General features: G+C 39.4%; 1 protein-coding gene across 1 annotated transcript in view; it reads left to right on the forward strand.

The window, feature by feature from the left end:
• The first annotated feature begins 2,730 nt into the window (after positions 1 to 2,730).
• Positions 2,731 to 19,892, forward strand: part of TMEM144 (transmembrane protein 144) — a 35,482-nt gene continuing 18,320 nt past the window's right edge. The window contains exons 1-8 of the mRNA XM_023516043.1: positions 2,731 to 2,824; positions 3,460 to 3,567; positions 5,622 to 5,796; positions 8,238 to 8,360; positions 10,230 to 10,329; positions 11,906 to 11,986; positions 17,079 to 17,160; positions 19,535 to 19,602. Coding sequence (XP_023371811.1) covers positions 5,688 to 5,796; positions 8,238 to 8,360; positions 10,230 to 10,329; positions 11,906 to 11,986; positions 17,079 to 17,160; positions 19,535 to 19,602 — 563 coding nt within the window. The 5' untranslated portion in view covers positions 2,731 to 2,824; positions 3,460 to 3,567; positions 5,622 to 5,687. The remainder of the gene's footprint in view (positions 2,825 to 3,459; positions 3,568 to 5,621; positions 5,797 to 8,237; positions 8,361 to 10,229; positions 10,330 to 11,905; positions 11,987 to 17,078; positions 17,161 to 19,534; positions 19,603 to 19,892) is intronic.

Raw genomic sequence — 19,892 nt, forward strand, 5'->3', positions numbered from 1 at the left:
ACCCCTACAAGAAGCAAGAGGAATTTTTTCTCCTACCCTCTGAAAGTAAAACTCACTTCAAATGTGCATGCTTCCCTAGGCCTGGACCCCACTCTCCCAGAGTTTTCAACTCCTAGTGTAGTCCACAGTCAGCCTTCAGCAATTTGCCAATCACTGTTTCAGTAATCATTTAACTGCCAATTTGCCAATTACTATGTAACCCTACTGTTTCACCCTACATTGCTCACTCCAGTGGCTTCTGCTCCCCTGAAAAGCTGTGATTCTCTACCTCCCCTGTCTTTTCAGGTTTCAGAGAGGTGATTTGCCCTGTGATCTTCCTTCTCTGCCAGATGTAAGAAGAGCTGCTGGTTTGGGGTTTGTTCAGCACTTTTTCTTGTTGTGATGATGGGAGTAAAGACATTCAAGGTCTTCACATGTCAGAGTGGTAACCAGAAATCCTAGTCCAAAAGATATACATGATATTTTTTGACCACATGAAAGAGTGATATGAATAGACCTAATTGTTGCCATTTCGCATGCAAGAAAACTGAGGTTCAGGAGATGAAATGACTTTCCCAGAGAAATAACAGTAAAAGATTAAGTTAAAGTTATAACTTGGATCTTTTAGTGCCTGGCAGGACTCTGCTAATACAGACCATTATCTTTCAGTATTAATGTATCTGAAGCAATGTGAAAGAAAAATTTTAGTTTCAGCAGAGAGCCATCCATGCTTGGTTTGCCCTGTGGTGTGATATAGATGAGGATATGGATAGGGATATTGTAGGATGAAGATTCTCAAGTCTAACTCAGTCCCCAGCTCACTGTAAGATTTTAGGAAATTCTCAACAATGTGAGTCTCAGTTTCAGAGTCTGAACCAAATGATCATTGTGGTTATCTTGTAATCATGAAGTGAAATAATTCGAGGTTGGATTTAGGCCCTTGACCTTTGTAAGAGAGAGTTTATATTTATATAAGGCATAAGTATATTTCAAAATGGTTATTTTTTTCCTCCTTCATACCAGAAGCAAGAGGAAATTTTTCCCCTATCTTCTGAAAGTAATTACATATTCTGTGTGTGTGTGTGTGTGTGTGTGTGTGTGTGTACAAAGAAACTTATTTCTTCAAAATCTTCTTGAACCCCTTTGAGGTCCTTTCCCTCAAGTGAAAAAAACTTTGGTTTTTTAATTCTTAAAATGAAATGATCCTTTGCCTTCCCATCCACTAATCTGACACTATAGTCTATGAACATAAGTAATGTTTAAACCAGGACTTCCTTCTAGAAGACCTCATTCTGGCAGCCCTCATGTTTTCTCCTTCTTGTGAACTCCACACCCATTACCAACCACTGGATGGGTCTGATTTAAATGGCACTTCCTCACAGAGGCTTTCTTGAGCTCAGAGTAGGACAAAACCTAGCACCCTTTCCCACTCCAAGTCTGCATCTATTTGTATCATGCAACCTACACGAAGGTAGGGATTCTAGGACCCTGCTGTACTGCCAGAGCTAAGAGTCTAGAGCAGGCTTCGCAGTAGAATAGAACTTTCTGCACAATGGGTGCCTGAAAAGTGTCCAGTGCAAGAGAACTAGTAAATATTTTATTCTAGTTTCAATTTAAATAGTCACATGCTTCTAGTGAGACAGTGGAGAACTAAAGGAATTTTTCTCAAAATCTAAAGAAAGATCTCAGGAACCTACCTTATCCTATTTCTCTGGTGATTTGTACAGACAATGAAATTTGACAACAATTAACCTAGAATATGATTCTCAAGACCCATTTCACATTATGGTCACCTGGGGGAAGTTTCCAAAGAACATTATTTTTGAGCCACATCCCCAGGAATTCTATTTAAAGTGGTGTGATATGGAGTCCAGATACTAGTATTTTAAAAAAGAAAAATCACCTTCTTGGGCCTTTGTAATACGCAGCCAAGCTTGAGAGGCTGAGACCGTATGTTCTCACACAGCACTCAGTGCCTAAATGATGCTTATCTACGGACATACAGATAAGGGCTGAGATCATTTATAAAGAATCAGTAATTACATGTGAAGTCTTGTGATGTCACAAGAAATGTTAGTGATATGTGGCACATACAGATAAGGGCTTGCATCATTTATAAAGAATCAGTAATTACATGTGAAGTCTTGTGATGTCACAAGAAATGTTAGTGATATGTGGCACATACAGATAAGGGCTTGGATCATTTATATTGAATCAGTAATTACAAGTGAAGTCTTGTGGCTGTCACAGAGATGCTAGTGATATCAGTGGCTCAGATGAATTTCTTGATATTAAGTGGCAAAATTCAGCTTGAGGGAATCTTTTACAATTGTGTGAAATTCTTTACCTTTCGTTTTATCCAGAAACACCACAAATAATACCCACATCTATCCACTTAAAGAGGGTGATATGCTGAGAGGTCCCTGCCCATCACCTCTTAAATACCTAAGGCTTTTTTCTATTAGTAGTTTTCTGATTGAATGACAAAGGGCTTGACAAAGGCGTCCCCTTCCTGGCCTGAGTCACCTCAGCGCTCAATCAAGAACAGCTGCTCTGGGGAAGGCTTCCGTGTCCGGCTCTGAAGTCCTGCGCTCTCCACCCTCCTTAGGTGGAGGTCCCCGCGGGAAGTGAAGGCTGGATTGGCCGCCTGCACTAGCAGAGGACCTGGGCCCCTGGGTCACGAGTGCTAGAGCCCTCCCCTCTCCTCCCGCACTTGTCCAGGCGGAGCGAAGGCTGGCCGGGCGGCCCAGGCACCGGGGGAATGAGTCGGGCTGGGACTGCCGCCCGCGAGCAGGACACGCCGAGTGCCGAGCAGGAGAGAGCGTCGCTGGCAGTCCCTAGCGCAGTGAGTACCGCGACCCAGGAACACCTGCTAGCTTCGCGGCGCGGGGGTAGGGGGGGGGGGGTGGGGGCAGGGGAGTCTCGAGATTTTCCAAAGACCTAGCATTCGTGGTTAAAAAGAAAACTCAAAAGGTCAGATTCAAACCCTGTCCGTTTTAGCCAAGAGACAGGGTGCCCGCCGAGAGAGCTGGGGGAGTAACCTGAAACTGAAAATGAATCTTAGCTGACCATAGAACAAACGGTGTCGGTGTCGATCACAGCAACAAAGACCCATTTTTGTTTAAAGTCTGCACAAAAGTTAAAATTACTAGGGACAATTTAAAGGTAAATATTTACTAAACGAAGCAAAAGTAGTAAAATGAAAATGAATGAATATGGCTTGGTTTGTACGTGACCTATCCGTGGGTACTGAAAACATTAAAATAATGTTCGGTTTTACTTCCAAATAGTTTGAGACTTGTTAGAATCGGGAGTCAAGTGCTGGAGAGAGTGATACTGCTTCTCTTCTCCATGAAAACGTGACGGATTTAGGAAGAGCCAGACTCTTCTTTAAAGATTAAGTTATTGCCAATCCGTGTTGAAATTAAGACCATGTGCTTTCCAACACGCCCAAGAGCTGTAAACTTCATTTATCTGCAGGTAATAATCGATTGGCACTTCGCATTATTTTTTTCCATCTGGAGTGAGTGAAATCAGAGGCCTTGAGTGGATCCTTCTTTTCAGTAAACTAACTTGCTACATTTGAAGGTGGGTCATTCTCTTGTTTTAAATGTATGTAAAAAGGTTTGTTCTGTTTTGCTTTGCCTGTTTTTAATTAAAATGGAAAAGGATGGCTACACGTGGTGTTTCAGGCCTGTAATCCTAGCACTTTGGGAGGCTGAGGCGGGTGAATGGCTTGAGCTCAGGAGTTGAGACCAGCCTGAGCAAGGGCAAGACCCATCTCTACTAAAAACAGAAAAACTGAGGCAAGAGAGCACTTGATTGCAGGAGGTGCTGTGAGCTACGATGATGCCTTGGCACTCTACCAGGACAACAGAGTGAGATACTGTTTCAAAAGCAAAACAGAAAAGAATGGTTTACTTATTTATCACCTCATCACATGTCTTTTTAATCATCAGAGAGATTTTCCAGATTACCTCCTGCATCTCTGACCTGTTGCCCCTCTGGTATCTTAGCCGTGGCCTATGTAAGCCGCCACTGAAATGCTCTTAGCCGATTGTTATTTTTATTGAATAGTGTTACTGTGTTAGAGTTCAAACACCCCTCACTGTCTCTTCCTCAACTTCTAACCCCATGGAGGATGTTTCCTTACCAGCGTGTGTTTTGTTTTTATTTCTGCTTTTGTTATAAGAAAATCCACACAATTTCAAATGAATGTTTTCCTTACTAAAGTATATGAACCAGGGTAGCACCTTTGGCTCAAAGGAATAAGGCGCTGGCCCCATATACCGGAGGTGGTAGGTTCAAACCCAGCCCCAGCCAAAAACTGCAAAAAAAAAAAAGTATAGGAACCAGTTTTGAAATTTTTGCTGTTTTCCATTAAACTGGCCTTAATAATGCTAAATAACATTTTTAGGTAGCTGTATATTTAACATTCTCTGCAAGAACATATAAGAAACAATTCATGGACTTTTCAGCATTTGTCATTGTAAAATAAGGTACTGTGGAAAGTTGATCTCAGGTGTACTTTATTCATATATAGCCACAAGAAGCTACCACTTTAACATCAGATTTGAAGGGAAAAAACCTAGATTGTGCCAAATTCCACTGTAGAGAATTTATTCCAAAAGGCCAATGTGCAAAATATGAATCCAAGATGGCATCATGGACTCTGTTCACCTCCTATAACAAAATTACTTTTTTGTTGTTTTTTCTTTTTCTCATGTAGCTTATGCAACTAAAAAGGTGAATTGTGATCAGTGGCATTTTCCAAATGATATCTTATAAAAAATGTCTGATTCTTGGTTCTTTTTTCTTTTTTTAATTGTTGGGAATTCATTGACGGTACAAAGAACCAGGTTACATTGATTGCTTGGGTTAGGTAAAGACCCTCTTATAGTGTTCCGCCCCCAAAATGTGTACCGCTCTTCCATGACCTCCCCACCCCCTCCCTCTTTCCCTCTCTCTGCTCTCCTCATCCCCCCCCCAAACTGCTAGGTCATTAATTGTCCTCATATCAGAATTGACTACATGGGATTCTTGTTTCTCCATTCTTGTGATGCTTTGCTAAGGATAATGTGTTTCGCTTCCATCCAGATTAATACAAAACATGTAAAGTCTCCACCTTTTTAGTGGCTAAATGGTATTCCCTGGTATACATATACCACAGCTTGTTAATCCATTCCTGGGTTGGCGGGCATTTAGGTGCTTGCCAAATGTTTCCACATTTTGGTGATTGTAAGTAGAGCTGTGAAACTTGGTTATTTCTTCATAGGACATCCAGAGCTTTTTAATAAGTCCATGTTGTGCAACAAAATTTTCTGCAGTGATCAAAACTATTACAGGATAATTTTTTTATAATATATAGAAAGTTGTATCCAGGTCTTAGAAGAAGTTAGGTTTTCAAGGTCTGAAGACAAACTTGGTTGGTTTGCTTTTCTGAATTGTAGGCTAGTGATAAAAAATACTTGAAAATAGAATACTTAAAAACCTGAATAAATGAACATGAATTACGAACATAGCTATATAGTTTCATAATGTCCTAGCTATCTGCAAGAAGGAATCTTCTTTGGAAAAGCTCAGTGAATACCACAGTTTGTTCACAGGCTCACAACTTCTCAATTCTTTCATTTTTATTTCAGAAGCTATCGAACAGTACATCATCAGGTCTAAAGTGACCCAACTAACTCCCAGGCAGTGCTGAAACCATGAGCAATAATGGAACAGACTTGACCGTTGGTTACATCTCCTCTGCCATAGCTATCCTTTTGTTTGGCTCCAACTTTGTGCCACTTAAAAAATATGATACTGGTGATGGTAATTGTTTTTCCTTCATTGTCAGCCATATGTTATTTTAAAATGTATTGTTCCTTTTTAGGTCTTCTAAAAATAGTATCTATAAAAACAAATTTTGTTGATTTATTCCTGGTACCTCATGAATGGAGTTTAAAATAAGTCATTTCAAAGTGCCTATGTAATTTATCTCAGAGTTAGTCAATATAGGATGACTTTTAAGATTGTGTTTCATGGTAAAGCTCGTGTGGGTACTGTCAGGAAAGCTTTTTACATGTGGAAGCACACAAAAGAAAGAGGTCATAGTCAGTTCTAATATATTAATAACATTTGTTATGTAAACACAGATCTCCAACACAATTGATATATTAGAGAACAATTTGAGTATGACGAATTTTGTGTTTGCTTATGTGCCAACATTAGGTGAACACAGAAAGCAGTAACCAGATGAGTAAAGATGTGTAATGATACATAAAATGTACACACACATACACACCCTCCAAATATCTCCCAGCTCCCGCAGTTCCCTGCACATGTTATGATGCATCACACCCATCTACAGCTGGTGTCAGAACCTTCACCCATCACCTTCACAATAACTCACACCTGCAACCCTTCTGAAGCCTACTCCCATAAGCAAACGTCTGGTCTTTTTCAAATTAAAGTGCCCTGTTTATTGCAGTATTCGTGTATTAAAGCATTAAACCAGTTGAAACTGTATTACCATTTTAATTAGGGTCCTATCTTCTTTTAATACATGGCTGATGAAATGTTTGGGTGGTGTTCCCCTAACCCAATTTTCTCCTGGAGCTCTGTGGTTTTTTTACTGCATGATTTTGCACAGTGTAGTGATTCTTAGGGACGCACTTGCCACATGACAGCACAACTGACTGTAGTGTGAGCTTTAGGGAAAGGGAAACAAGAATGAATTTTATGTACTTGCCTTCCCTATCAATGACAAGAGTAAGAATTGGAGCTACTCTGGTGAATACCTGTTGGGAATTCCTTCCTTGGTAGCATTTACTACTTGGTTGCAGTTGTGTTATCTCCCAATTCATCTCTTCCTACTCCTAGGCAATAGGATTACAAATTGTTTTCCTCTAGGGCAGCGGTTCTCAATCTGTGGGTCTCCATCCCTTTTTAACAATAAAAATATATTGCGGCATTAGGAAGGTTGAGAACCACTGCTCTAGGCCTTTCTTCTGTTTTCCTTTGGAGTTCAAACAGGAATGGAAACTAATAGAATTTAAAAAATGAATAGAGGATCTGGCTTCTAGGTCTTTCACAGTTATCTCTGTGATCCTGAGTAAACCTTGGCAGCTTTTGTGTTTTCAGATCCTCATTTGTAAAGTGAAGAACTTTTTTTTTGTCATAAAAGTTAGCAGCCATTCTCTCTTCTCTCTGCTCCACTGTCAGACTGAATAGAAATAAGCAAAAGTCTTTCAAAGTTAGAGTCAGAAGTGGTACTTCTAGCTTTAATTGCCTCAGTGTTTCATTCAGTGTCAGCGATTTCTTTATCTTTTTAATCCACAAATTCTGGGTGATAGACAAGCCTTAGGAAGGTATGGAAACATCTCACATGACCAGTTGATCTTCAGATAACTGGCAAATGGCAACTCAGAGCATAGAAATTCCAATAGTCTTGACCTGGAAGGCTAATTCGCAAGTTTATGATGTCTGGCTCATTACAAGCATGAAACTCTAACTCAGTGGTTTTCAACCTTCCTAATGCCATGACCCTTTAATACAGTTTCTCATTTTGTGGTGCCCCCAACCATAAAATTATTTTCATTGCTACTTCATAACTGTGATTTTGCTACTGTTATGAATCATAATGTAAATATCTGATATGCAGGATGTATTTAGGTGACCCTGTGAAAGGGTCATTCAACCCCCAAAGGGGTTGCAACCCACAGGTTTAGAACCCCTGCTCTAACTGTAGGAATACACGCGTATCTGTGCCATAAATGATTATATTATATTCTTATACCACAAGTGGCATAAATGATCCACAAAGGTTTAAATCACTTTCATGCTACTTTGAAGTTCTTAATACCATACTTTTGAATAGCAATGGCACTAAGATGGAAATGGAAATATAAACAAAGTCTTGCCAACCCACTGTGGTAGAAAATTCTTGATATATCTGATAGGAGAAAAAAGGATGTTAAACAGGGACACATTGTGTACAGGCTCTGATATCACACAACCTGGATTTAAAACTCTGTTCACCAAACCACTAGCCATTTGGACAAGTTGCTTAATCTCAGGTCCATTTTCTCCAGATTTAAGCTTTGGGTCAGTTATAATGCAAAGCTGTTGTTAAAATGAAATGTGCAAAGTGCTTGGCACTCAGGCTTTCAGTAAATTTTGGCTATTGCCATAATAATAGCTCACTGATGTTGCTAAGTGCTAATTTATTCAAATCCATTTGAACCACTAACACCAAGGTCTTTCATTGGCAGGAATGTTTCTCCAGTGGGTACTTTGTGCTGCCATCTGGTTGGTGGCCCTGGTGGTCAATCTGATACTACAGTGCCCTAAGTTTTGGCCTTTTGCAATGGTTGGGGGCTGCATTTGGGCCACAGGTAATGTGTGATATAAATTATTCTTTTGTCATTTTATAAATTGATCAAAATAATTCTCAACAATTAGAGGAAATAGCACAAATAACTCTGAATAATCCTGACTTGTAGAAACTAGAACTTAACTAGTGTCATTTCTTCAGATGCTCAATAAGTATTTTTGTGCATTACCTGTTTTGTTCCTCTTAATAATTTCTTTCTAAGTTTCTAGCAGAAAATTATTATAGTAAAAAATGTTTTTATTATTCATCATCTGTTCAAGCATAACTCACATTATTTTATATGTTCTTTTTACCATTTTTATATGTTCTTTTAGCAGAAAATATTTATTAAATAGTTTCTACGAATATCATTTTTAAAATTTAAGTAGGCAAACATCATTTCAAAAGGATTGGTTAACAGGAAAAAAAAAAGCAGATAAAAACTTTGTCTCTGTCTTACTAATACCTGAAGGTATATAAACAGATTATATACTTTTGTTTGGCCAGGCATAAATTATAAATACATTCCCAGAGAGCTTTTTCTCTTTAACAATGAGAATTCCAAGTATCAAAGAGCTTTACAGATAATTTTATTAAAAGCAGATTTTAAAATGTTAAAAATGTGTCAGTTGCCAGCTTAATTGGAATCTCTGAGGATTAAATGATTTAGTGAAGCTCATGAGTCAGTAAAGAGTTCACTTTAAAATTTTCACTGGAAATTGCATTATTATGCCTCATACTCCAGTGTGATTGTTGATCAGGTTGAATGGGGAGAGAGGAACAGACTGTGTGTCCATCCATCTTGCATGGTATTTATATCCACTCAGCAGCTTCCAGTGGGAGTCACTGGGGAAGAATCTAATGTGAGAAATGCCACAGATGTGGATGCTACAGGTCAGAACAGCTGATTAGACATGTAGGAGATGGGGCGTAGAGGAAAGGGAGGGGTATCATGACACAGGGATTTTATTTTTGTTGATAAGAAGGATAGTGGTACTGACATTTGAGAAAATAAGGAAAAGAATGTGTTTGAAAATCAAAATGATGAGTTCAGTTTGGGACCTTCTGAGGTTGAAGGTCCTAGGGGGAGAGTTCTTATCGGCAGTTTGGAGCAGAGCAGTAAAACTGGGCATTGGGTCCAGGCTAGAGCAGTAGCCCTGAGAGCATGAGCCTAAGCTAAAGCCATGAAATTAGGTCAAGTACCTAAAGACCAATACAGCAAGAGGAGGAATGGGGCCCAGGGAAAATCTTTAGGGGACACCTAAATCCAGAAGATGATGAGAATGAGCAGCCAGTGAAAGAGCGAAAGGAAGACCACAAGGGGAGTCAGAAGATGAAGGCTTCTCGGAAGTCTAAAGAGAAAACCTTTTAATGGAGATTGCAGGAGTGAAGCCAGACTGTAAAACATCCTGATGGATTTGACCCTCGGTGGCCTTCTTGATCTAGAGCATAAGAAAGGAATTGTGGGAATCCGGAAGACCAGTCAGCACCCCAGAGCAAATTTGGCCCATATTAGGGCCAAAATCTGCCAGTGGTTGGCCCTGCTTCAAGTCTAAAAGGATGGTCACTGCTAATTTTATCACTGACAGCTTCTGCAAGAGTCCTGGAATTCAAAGAGATGTCAAGGATGAGGAACATCTGGCCATGTAGGCAAGAAGCTAACCGATATTTTTCTTTGTAGAACTTTTCCCTTAGCCTAGTTCTTTTAGCAACCATAATCATATATGCCCCCAAAAGCAGTTATTTTATTTAAAAAATAAGGAACTGTGCTTCAGTAAATTTGTTCGAATCCCAGGAGCTTTAGCTGAAGTTAGAATGGAAACGAATTCTATTTACAAATGCATTTTTTGTATTGGAAATAACACATCCCTTCTGTGTGTTATATCTACAGGGAACATTACTGTCGTCCCAATTATCAAAACCATTGGTTTAGGCCTTGGAATCTTAATCTGGGGATCATTTAACTCCTTGATGGGCTGGGCAAGCTCAAGGTAATACAAGTCAAGCTATTTCAACTAAGATTCCCTGTATGTATACTCTAGGTAAGACAAGTGCTTACTGAGGGGAGTAACATGATTATTTTCACAGAGGTTATGCTGGCAAAATATATGATAAAATATGCCACTTTTAATATTATTTGTCCTAGGTGATTAGTGAGTGATCTGGATATTTAATCAAGATATAGTACAGAACTATACCTAGGAAACAGAAGTAAGAAGAGAGAAAGGGAAATGATGTTTTTCTCTTTGTCTTGTATGACAATTTGCTTTATCATGTTCCGTGCATCGTATGTACGTGATTCTCATTTCTTTTTCACAAATATCGGAGGTCAGCACAATCTTATAAGATAGCAGATACACAAAGGGGCTGAGTAACTTGCTGAAGGTCACAGAGCTAAGAAGCTAGGGTTCAAATCCAGCTCTTTTAGTTCTAAAGCACATACTCTTTCCTTCAGAACAAAATCCATAAACCATGGCCCAGTTTCCCAGCTATGTTTGTAAATAAAGTTTTATTGAACACAGCCAAACCTGTTCATTTAAGTATTGTCTGTGGCTGCTTCTATACTACAGTAGCAGAATTGAGTAGCTGCAAGAGAACACATGGCACCCAAGCCTAAAATATTTGCTCTCTGGCCCTTCAAGATAATGTTTTCCAACCCCAGTGTTAGAGCAGTGCTGACCAGTCGAGGAGCCACGTGCCAAAGGAGGCCAGTTTATGTTTAAGTCAATTAAATGTTGATAAAATTAAACACTCAGTTCCTCAGTTGCACTGGCTGTGTCACGCATGTTCAGTAGCCACATCTGACTGTGGTGCAGAGCAGGTGTAGAGCAGTCTCAGCACCACAGAAGCTTCTGCTGGATTGTGCTGCCCGTGGGCAACATTAAAATTAACATTCGAGTTTGGGAAAATGAGTAGAATGGATGGTAATAGTCTCACCTTCCTTTCTGGGCTCAGCAAAGCATTATAACTACCTGAAAACAAACTAGCTTACTAACCTCTAATACTTTCTTTCTTATCCTGTCCCCATTCCCCACCGTGCTTTTTATAAATACTGTTTTCTCTTTCTTTTTCCTTCTTGCCGTCTTTTTTCATGGCCCTGGATGGTTCTTAGTGATTCTTGATAATGATTCTGACAATGTCAAAGCATGAAAAAAAAAATAAAGAATTTAAGCTAATGCCAAATAATAAAGATATTAACCAAGATACTATTTTAAAAGTCTATTTCAAATACTATACAAAATTGCAGCCAGTTAGCCTGTAGGTAGTCATTTGAACTATTTTTTTCCTCCTTTTTCAGACTTAAGCAAAGGGATACTTGAAGTACTTTTACATACACTAACTTCTTTAATCTTTGTAACAAACCTATAAGGTAGGTACAATTATTATGCCATGTTAAACATGGGAAATTAAGGCACAAAGAAGACAAGTAACTTACCCAAAGTCACAGCTAGTAAGTGAAAGAGCTAGGAATTGAGTCCAGGCATCTGGCCCTGAAACCATGCCCTGGAACATTACAATGAAACATTTCAACAATAGCTAATTTGATGTGACTTTCTGAGTTTTCAGGTTCGGCTGGTTTGGACTGGATGCAGAAGAAGTATCAAAACCTCTGCTAAATTACTTCGGCGCTGGGCTCTCAATAGTAAGGTAACAGCCATTTCTCATAATTTAGCTGTTCTTCCAACCATTTAGAGTACTGTCTAAAGATCTTGATGGGTTTACATTTTTTAAAGCACATTTCATACAATCTACATAACTGTTCTTTAGATTTTTCACTTCTAATGACACGCTGGTTTCAGAGGACAAAAAAATGCCAGATCTTGGGCTCAAAAGCTCCAGCTTTAACTATCCAAAAGATACTGGACAAAGAGGGTCTGGCTGCCTGTCACTGTCAGCCAATATGCAGGTGAGGATAGAGCCACCAAACTTTGACAGAAGGCCTGGATTCTGGAGATCAGTGAGAATAGCCTCTCCAAGACGCTTCTGTTCTTTCATTTTTAACATAGTTTTATACATTTAAGTTCAAAGTGAAGACCATGTTAACCCTTATCTTAAACAATAATCAGCAGAACCCATGATTCACAATTAACTACATTCTAATTTAAAAGTTAATCTCCTAAATCAATCCACCTCACCTACTCAAGATAGGCATCATTAGGGTGGGAGCTGGATTTACAAAACAGTGAGAATGGGAGACAGGGTGAAGGTCAGGCAGGACTAAGGGACCAGACCATGTCTGCCCAGCTTGACAGACTCCATCTTACTCTCACTACATATGCTTTCACAAAGCCCGGAGACCCTGGGAAATCAGCTCTGTTTCATTATCTGTAATATGCAGAGAATCAAAATACATAGTTCATACATTGGAATCCAATGGCATAGTATTTTGCAAACTAAAACATGCTATACAAACACATGTTCTGCTGGCTTCTTGATTCCCTTGGAATGGCCTTGAATCTTCCCTCTGATTTATCAGTCACTGCTCCATCTCTCACACACTTTTCTCAACCCAGCTAGATACTCACTTTCTCACCTGTGAAAACACATACTCTTTTCAGTATTTACTTTTGGATGTGTCTGTGTCTAGGTGTATGCACTCCACGAATAAGGGTGAACATGACTTTGAATCTCTATGGGGTGGTGTTCGGTCAATAAAATTCTAACAGAAATTGGGACAGCTTAACTTCAGTCCGCTTTCCTCTCCAGGCTCCATTTGTATTTCCTGTCTCTGCTGCACATGATGCCTGCAGAGATAGCCATAGCACTGCCTACACAGATTTTAGTACCTTTTTATTCTTCTGGGAAAGAACAGTATGTTTGCCTTCATCTAGCAATGATGGCTTTTCCCCAGCCACATTTGGGAGCGATCTCTCTGTCGTTGAAATGTTTGCCTAAGAGAGTAATCCCAGGCCAATTGAAGAAGGAATAATATAAATTATTCTACAATAACAGATTCCTGACACTTTTTTTTTTTTTTTTTGGTTAGGGACAATTTTATGTAGTTTATATAATTCATATGGAATTCTAACTTCAAATATCTCTCTCAAAAAAGATATGTGTACACCCCCAAATTATAATGCAGCACGCTTTAGTTTTGACTTAATGATAATTTTAAGCTAAGTTACCCAGTCCATGAGATACTGTTTTTCTTCATATTTCTTCATTTAGAAAGATTACATTCTCTAAAATCACAAGTTAATTATTCTTTTTCTATCACTGCTACCTACAAGACCTTGGCAAATCATTGTAGTTCCCCAAGCCTTGGTTTCTTCATCTGTAAAGAGTAGGTAGTAATAACACCAACTTCATAAGACATTTTGAGGATTAAATGAAATAAAATATATTTAGTGATTTTTACAGTGTGAAGAGTGTGGTTAAAGCTCTATTAGGTAGTTTTTACTATAATTATAATATTCTTAATAACTATATGTGTTCAATTACCATTTCCTCTCTGGGTACTTGTTCCCAACTTTGTTAAACTAATCACTGCATCTGAGGAATCTTGAGGCTCAGTTTGGAGCTTGAGCTGTGGCAGAGAAATTCAGTGATCTCTTCCTGTAATGTACCCTGGTTCCCTTCTCCATGTCTGCACTGAGAGGAATTCTGGAATCTGTCATTTTATTGTTTCAAGCAGGTTGTTTGACATTCATTGAATAAACTTGGAGCTTTATGGTCAACATAAAGAAAGTTGGAAGATGGTTGTATTGGTTTAGAGTCCTGCTTTTCTTCTCATAATTATCACTCTGATCCTCTGTATAGTCCAGTTTTTTAAGGATTGGTTAGATTGTTTCTAGCTTTATGTTTTCTCTATGCATTATATGAGGTGTCAGTCAGTCCATATAACCAAAACCACTCTAGCTACGTTAAATACATGGGATTTAACACAGGGAATTGTGTACAAGACCCAGTGGAGCAGAAGAAGGAAAGTGGCACCACCTGTAACCCTGGATCCCATGCCCGCCGCAGCAGGCACTGCTAGAACAGTTGCCTCCTACCCTGACCTGTCCCTGCTACTGAAACTATGGCTCTGGAACAGAATGGCTTCTCCCATCTTTTCATCTTTTGCAAATGCCTCCCATTGGCAGAACTCAGCTGCCATTAAAGGTGGGGAAACATATTTTTAAGTCTTGTAGGTCCCATGGTTCAGGAGAGAGAGAGCACTTGAGTACAGAAATGAATCTGACACCAAGAAACAATCTCAGACACATTCTTTAAGGTTTGTTTCAGTAAAGTCAGAACTCCCAGAACTCTCTGTAAAAAGGGAGATTTCCTTTTCAATTAAAACAAATAATAATGTGCTTTAGATGATCCTTTAGAGTCTGCTCTTTATTTCTTTTTCTTCTCACCTGACTTGCCTCCCCTGGAGAGTTATGGTTATCCCACACTTCAGCTATTATTCTACCTTACAGGGAAAAACAAATTCCTGTCTCTAGCCATTCCCTTTTCTCAGGGCTCTGGCCCTTGTACCTGAGTATGGACCAGGCGGCCGTCTTTACACAGCTTCACCACAGCTACCTCCTGCTCTGTGAGGAGGGTCTATACCCTTTTTTTCAGATGAAAAATGTCAAGGGTCAGAGCAGTTGAGTGATTTGTTGGAGGACCACGTAGTTGTTTGAAGAAAAAATCGGGGACCTTTATCTATGGCCTCCATGTATTTCTGTCGTATCATTCCCTATTGCTTATTAGAAAAACATACTGTACAAGATAAAGAGTTTTTATTGCATAATTTTAAGAAGAAAATACAATTGCAACATCTAATATTAGCCTTACAAGTGACATATGTATATACATACATACATTTAACTCATTTAGACATATACAAATAATTTGGTTTGTATGCATTCAGTTTTACTGAATATTAAGTACTTCAAGGACCCTGAAGGAAATATAAGGTGTTGATTACCTCCATAATGCGGAGGTAGTAAAGTATGATACATTTCCTCACCCATCATAAGGGTTATGGCTGACACTCCTCTAACAAAAGGTTAACAATAAAAAAGCCAAACTTAACGTTTTCTATGACATGGAGCCTTCAGAAATGAAGACCCAAAGACCCAGATGCTGAGGGGAGAAACCACATAAGACCTGGGTTTCTCAGCATGACAAATGCCATACTTAGGGGTATCATTTTCTGAGCCCCAACATTATCTTCTATTAGAAAATCTTTAGAGAAAAAATATCACAGGGAATTGCGGGAAATGGTCTGGATTATGTGGTAAGTAGTCTCAGTGTTATGTGAGCTCAAAAAAGAAGACACAGGGAGGACTGGCCTGGGGGAGGTTTTTACCACATTCAGACTTCCCTTTACTTTGGATGGGAAGAAGAAGGTACGTCCAGCTAAGGAAGAAAAACAAGCATGAGCAAGCGGTTATGAATGACTGGGGAGAGGTGGGGCACAGAGAGTTTGGGGCAGGGAGTGGTCAGGGATGAAAGTTCACACAGGGAATTATGTTGAGATTGGTTGGGTGGAGTAGAATATAGGGAGCCATAAAAACCAAAAAAAGAAAAAAAAGAAAGTTAAATTTCATATGGGAGTATGTGATTAGTCAAGTTTTTTAAGCAAGTAAGAGACTGAACTAAGGAAGATAACTAGGAAATTTTAAATTTTATGCCCCAAATAGCATGTAGTATATGCTACTCTTTACTTAGTAGGTAGAAGAATACACTATTCTACTTACCCTATTTCACCCTCACATATGCTTTGAAAACTTCTTATTTTTTTTAAATGTTGAACCATGCAAATCTACTAGAAAACATCTTTAAAGGGTTCTGAACATTCAACCAAAGTTATTCATTTTTTTAAATTTGATGTTTTAACATATTTGCATGGTTCCAAATTCAAGAGTAAGTGAAGCATTTGTTGCACACACACAGGATATAAAACTGTGCATTATGAGAGAGAGATTAACAGGAAAGAGGAACACTAGCTGGGCGTTGTGGCAGGCACCTGTCATCCCAGCTACCCAGGAGACTGAGGCAAGAAGATCCCTTAGGCCCAAGAGTTTGAGGTTGCCGTGAGCTATGATGCCACGGCACTCTACCAAGGGCAGCAGAGGCTCTGTGTCCAAAAAAAAAAGAAATATTTCATGAGGCTTAGGCTTAGGTGTATGTGTTTTTAATCCCTGAAAATATATCCTGGAGATCTTTCCATATCTTTCTTTTTTCTGTCACTGCACAGTGCTTCATTGAATGATCATGTAAGTGTGGGGCACATGTGTTTGTGGGCTGGGAGCAGGATTGGAAAGGTCAAGGTGGAGACACCTGTGGCTTCATTAGGTGGAGGGAGTTGTAGATTCTGCCCACACATCAGCAGCCTGTAGGGGTTCCAGGCCCCTAAGTTTTCCAACTGAGGAGGCTGTTAAACATTTGAGTCTTGTTGATGTAATAAGTGAAAAATATGATTTCATTTCAGTTTTTATTTTATTTCTTTTATGTTGCAATTCCAAAGTTAAACAGAGATAGAAAGAAAGATGAGGCCATTGACTAAAACAACAAAAGCAGGAGAAAGATTCGATTTTGGGGGGAGAAATCAGGAGTTTAGCCTTTCACCTGTTGCAATTCAGGAAAATGAGAGACTTAAAAGAGAATAGGAGTTGTGAAGAAAGGGCAGGATCGTGAAGAGGCAATTGAGAAGAATCATTGTATCCTTAGAGTGATGATTTAAGTTTCTGTTTCTCTTAAAAAGCAGGTGGCTTTATATAAACCATGATAACTATGACTAAATTTATTTTCTTTACAGTACTTTCATATTTTTGTTCATCAAAAGTGAAATACCAAGTAACACGTGTTCCATGGACACCACACCATTAATGACAGAGCATGTGAGTATAGTGGGAGAAATGACTTGATTCGAAACATAAAATGAAAATAAAAGGAAAATGCATAACTTTGAAACATAGACAAGAATATATACATAGTTCTTCGTGGCTGCATGAACTACCTTAGCATATTTATTATGCCAAGGTCTATGTGGCAATCAATCAATATTTTCACAGTAAAACTTCTCAGCAAGCACAGACCTCAGCAAATAAAGAGGTCTTATTTATTTTTGTTAACAGGAGATCCCTATTAGGAAATAGACACACACACAGGGTACCAAAAAAAAAATGTATACATATTTTAAGAAAGGAGAAAACGCTATAAAAATTGTAATAGTCGATATACACCAATAACAAAAGATGACGTGTAAGCACCTCTGGTAATTGCAACAAACATGACTTGAGTATTACAATTTAATACAGTTTTTTCTTTCCTAAAATGTATGTGTGTGTATATATATAAAAGACCCCATATTTTGGAATGCTTTGAAGATTTCTGCACTAGAGGAATCCTCCATACTGTGGTGAAACGTCAGAGTAATTGTAGAAAGGGGGACAGAGCAGGTTCTGAAGCAGGCCTGGGGGAGGAACAGATGAGAGGAAGCTTGTGAGAGGGGAGGGAAGACCTCTGACAGTCAGGAACTGGAGTCGCTTTGCACCCTGTTTCTCTTTTCTGCTTTATTCTGTCTTTCTCAAAGGTGAAGATAGAACATGCGTAGTGAGTCCCTGTTTTGACCTTGAACAATCCATCTATAGTAGTTTGGAGCGACAAATCTGGGTTACGCAGGGGCAGCCTTGAATAGGAACTGGGCACAGCGAAAGTGTCAGCACATACATAGGCAGAAGTGATTTCAGGGCAAACCCCCATTGAACAAACCCAGCCTCAAGCCTCCCCTGTCTCCAGAACCCCTCTTACCGCCTGGCCAGCACCACCCGGCTGCCCTGAGTCCCACGTCCCCACCGGGGTGCTGCCTCCCTGCCCGGCGGCTACCTCTGCTTCTTACTTCAAGAGTCATTTCTCATCCCCTTCTTCCCTATCAAAATGTTTTATCAACTCAGATGACTGAAACTTTAGTGAATTGACTCTAAAGTTAAATAATAATTTGCTTACGTGTAAGAGAGAAGAGGTTTATGAACCTGTAGACATGTCTCGTCAGGGACGTGTGGGCCGGAGAAGGCTTCTGGGCACCTAGCCTCTAGGGATCCAGATACCTCCTAACCAGCCACCCTTCAAACAAAGGAACAAAAGAGAATAAAATATATACACCGCAGGAGGCTAACTGCCTTAGATTTTTCTAGGGAAGGAGGAAGGATAGACGCAAACTAGGTTTACTCAGATAGATAAACAGCATGATTGGCTGGTGTACAACCGTACGTGGTGAGCTCCTTACAGTGGGAGAAAGCGTTCTTGCCCAAGGAAAATCTGGCTTTCCTTGGGCACAGACAAAAATCACCAGACAGCACAAGACAAAAATCACCTCTTAGAAAAGGATTATAACAGCAAAGATACTTCAGTTAAAAGGCACAAAAGTTTACAGTTGTCCCCTTTATTTATGGGGGACATGTTCCATGTGGATACCTGAAACTGCAGATAATACCAAACCTTATAAATATTATCAATAGTCTTTTTGACCAAATTATGAAGATGGCTACTGAGTGACTAATGGGCAAGTAGCTTATACAGCGTGGACCCGTGGACAAAGGAGGGTTCACATCCCGGGAGGGACAGCAAGGGACTCACGGGACTCAAAACAACCTACAATTTATGTATCAACTTTTTGTTTCCAGAATTTTTCATTTAATATTGTTGGACTGTGCTTGACAGTAGGTAACTGAAACCACACAAAGTGAAACCAGATAAGGAGGGATAACTATACATTCAACAGTAAAAATATTATAAACTTACTTACAATTTTTTCTAATTTAGAAAATCAACCCAATCTTGAAACACAGCTAGAAATGTTTTATTGACTTAGTAAAAACAATCAGTACCAAAAAATGCTCATTGATCGTAGGCATTCCGTAGCAGGATGGTTTGAGTTTTTCTTGGTTCTAATGTCGTTACAGATTATGCAGACTATTAAAATATGCCAATGAAACACAAGAGTTAGTAACTTTTTGTTACTTTTGAGAAGTATATATAGTAGCCACATATGAGAATTTTAAATGAAGCACTTAACCAACTCCCAAACTGTTCTGAGGGACAGTGGATTACAAACCATTGAGTCTGGAGACCCCAGAATGCATAGGTGATGTGTTCACACATCGAAGCACGTTTGAGAGAGGAGAAAGAAACACTGGAAGTCTCTTCATTGCCAGTGTGTTTTATCATCTGAATGCTGTCTTTGTTTTCATTTTTTGCCAATGTTTCCAACAGGTAGTCAAGGAATCCCAAGATCCCTGTTCCTGGGTGGATAAACTTTCGAAAGTACACTACCGTTTGGTGTAAGTAGCGGTTTCTTCTCTGTTGGTTATTTCATATTTGATTAAAGCAGGGATTGCCAGGGTGACGTGATACTCATCTGATTTCAAGAAGAAAATGGTGATGCAGGCTCAGCGCTCATAGCTCATCAGTTATGGCGCCGGACACATACTCCGAGGCAGGTGGGTTTGAACCCAGCTGGGGCCTGCTAAACAACAATGAAAACTGTAACCAAAAAATAGCTGGGCACTGTGGCGGGTGCCTGTAGTCCCAGCTACTTGGGAGGCTGAGGCAAGAGAATCGCTTAAGCCCA

Source organism: Otolemur garnettii, unplaced genomic scaffold (assembly GCF_000181295.1).
Source record: "Otolemur garnettii isolate 467f Iridium unplaced genomic scaffold, OtoGar3 scaffold00085, whole genome shotgun sequence".
Classification (NCBI taxonomy): Eukaryota; Metazoa; Chordata; class Mammalia; order Primates; family Galagidae; genus Otolemur; species Otolemur garnettii.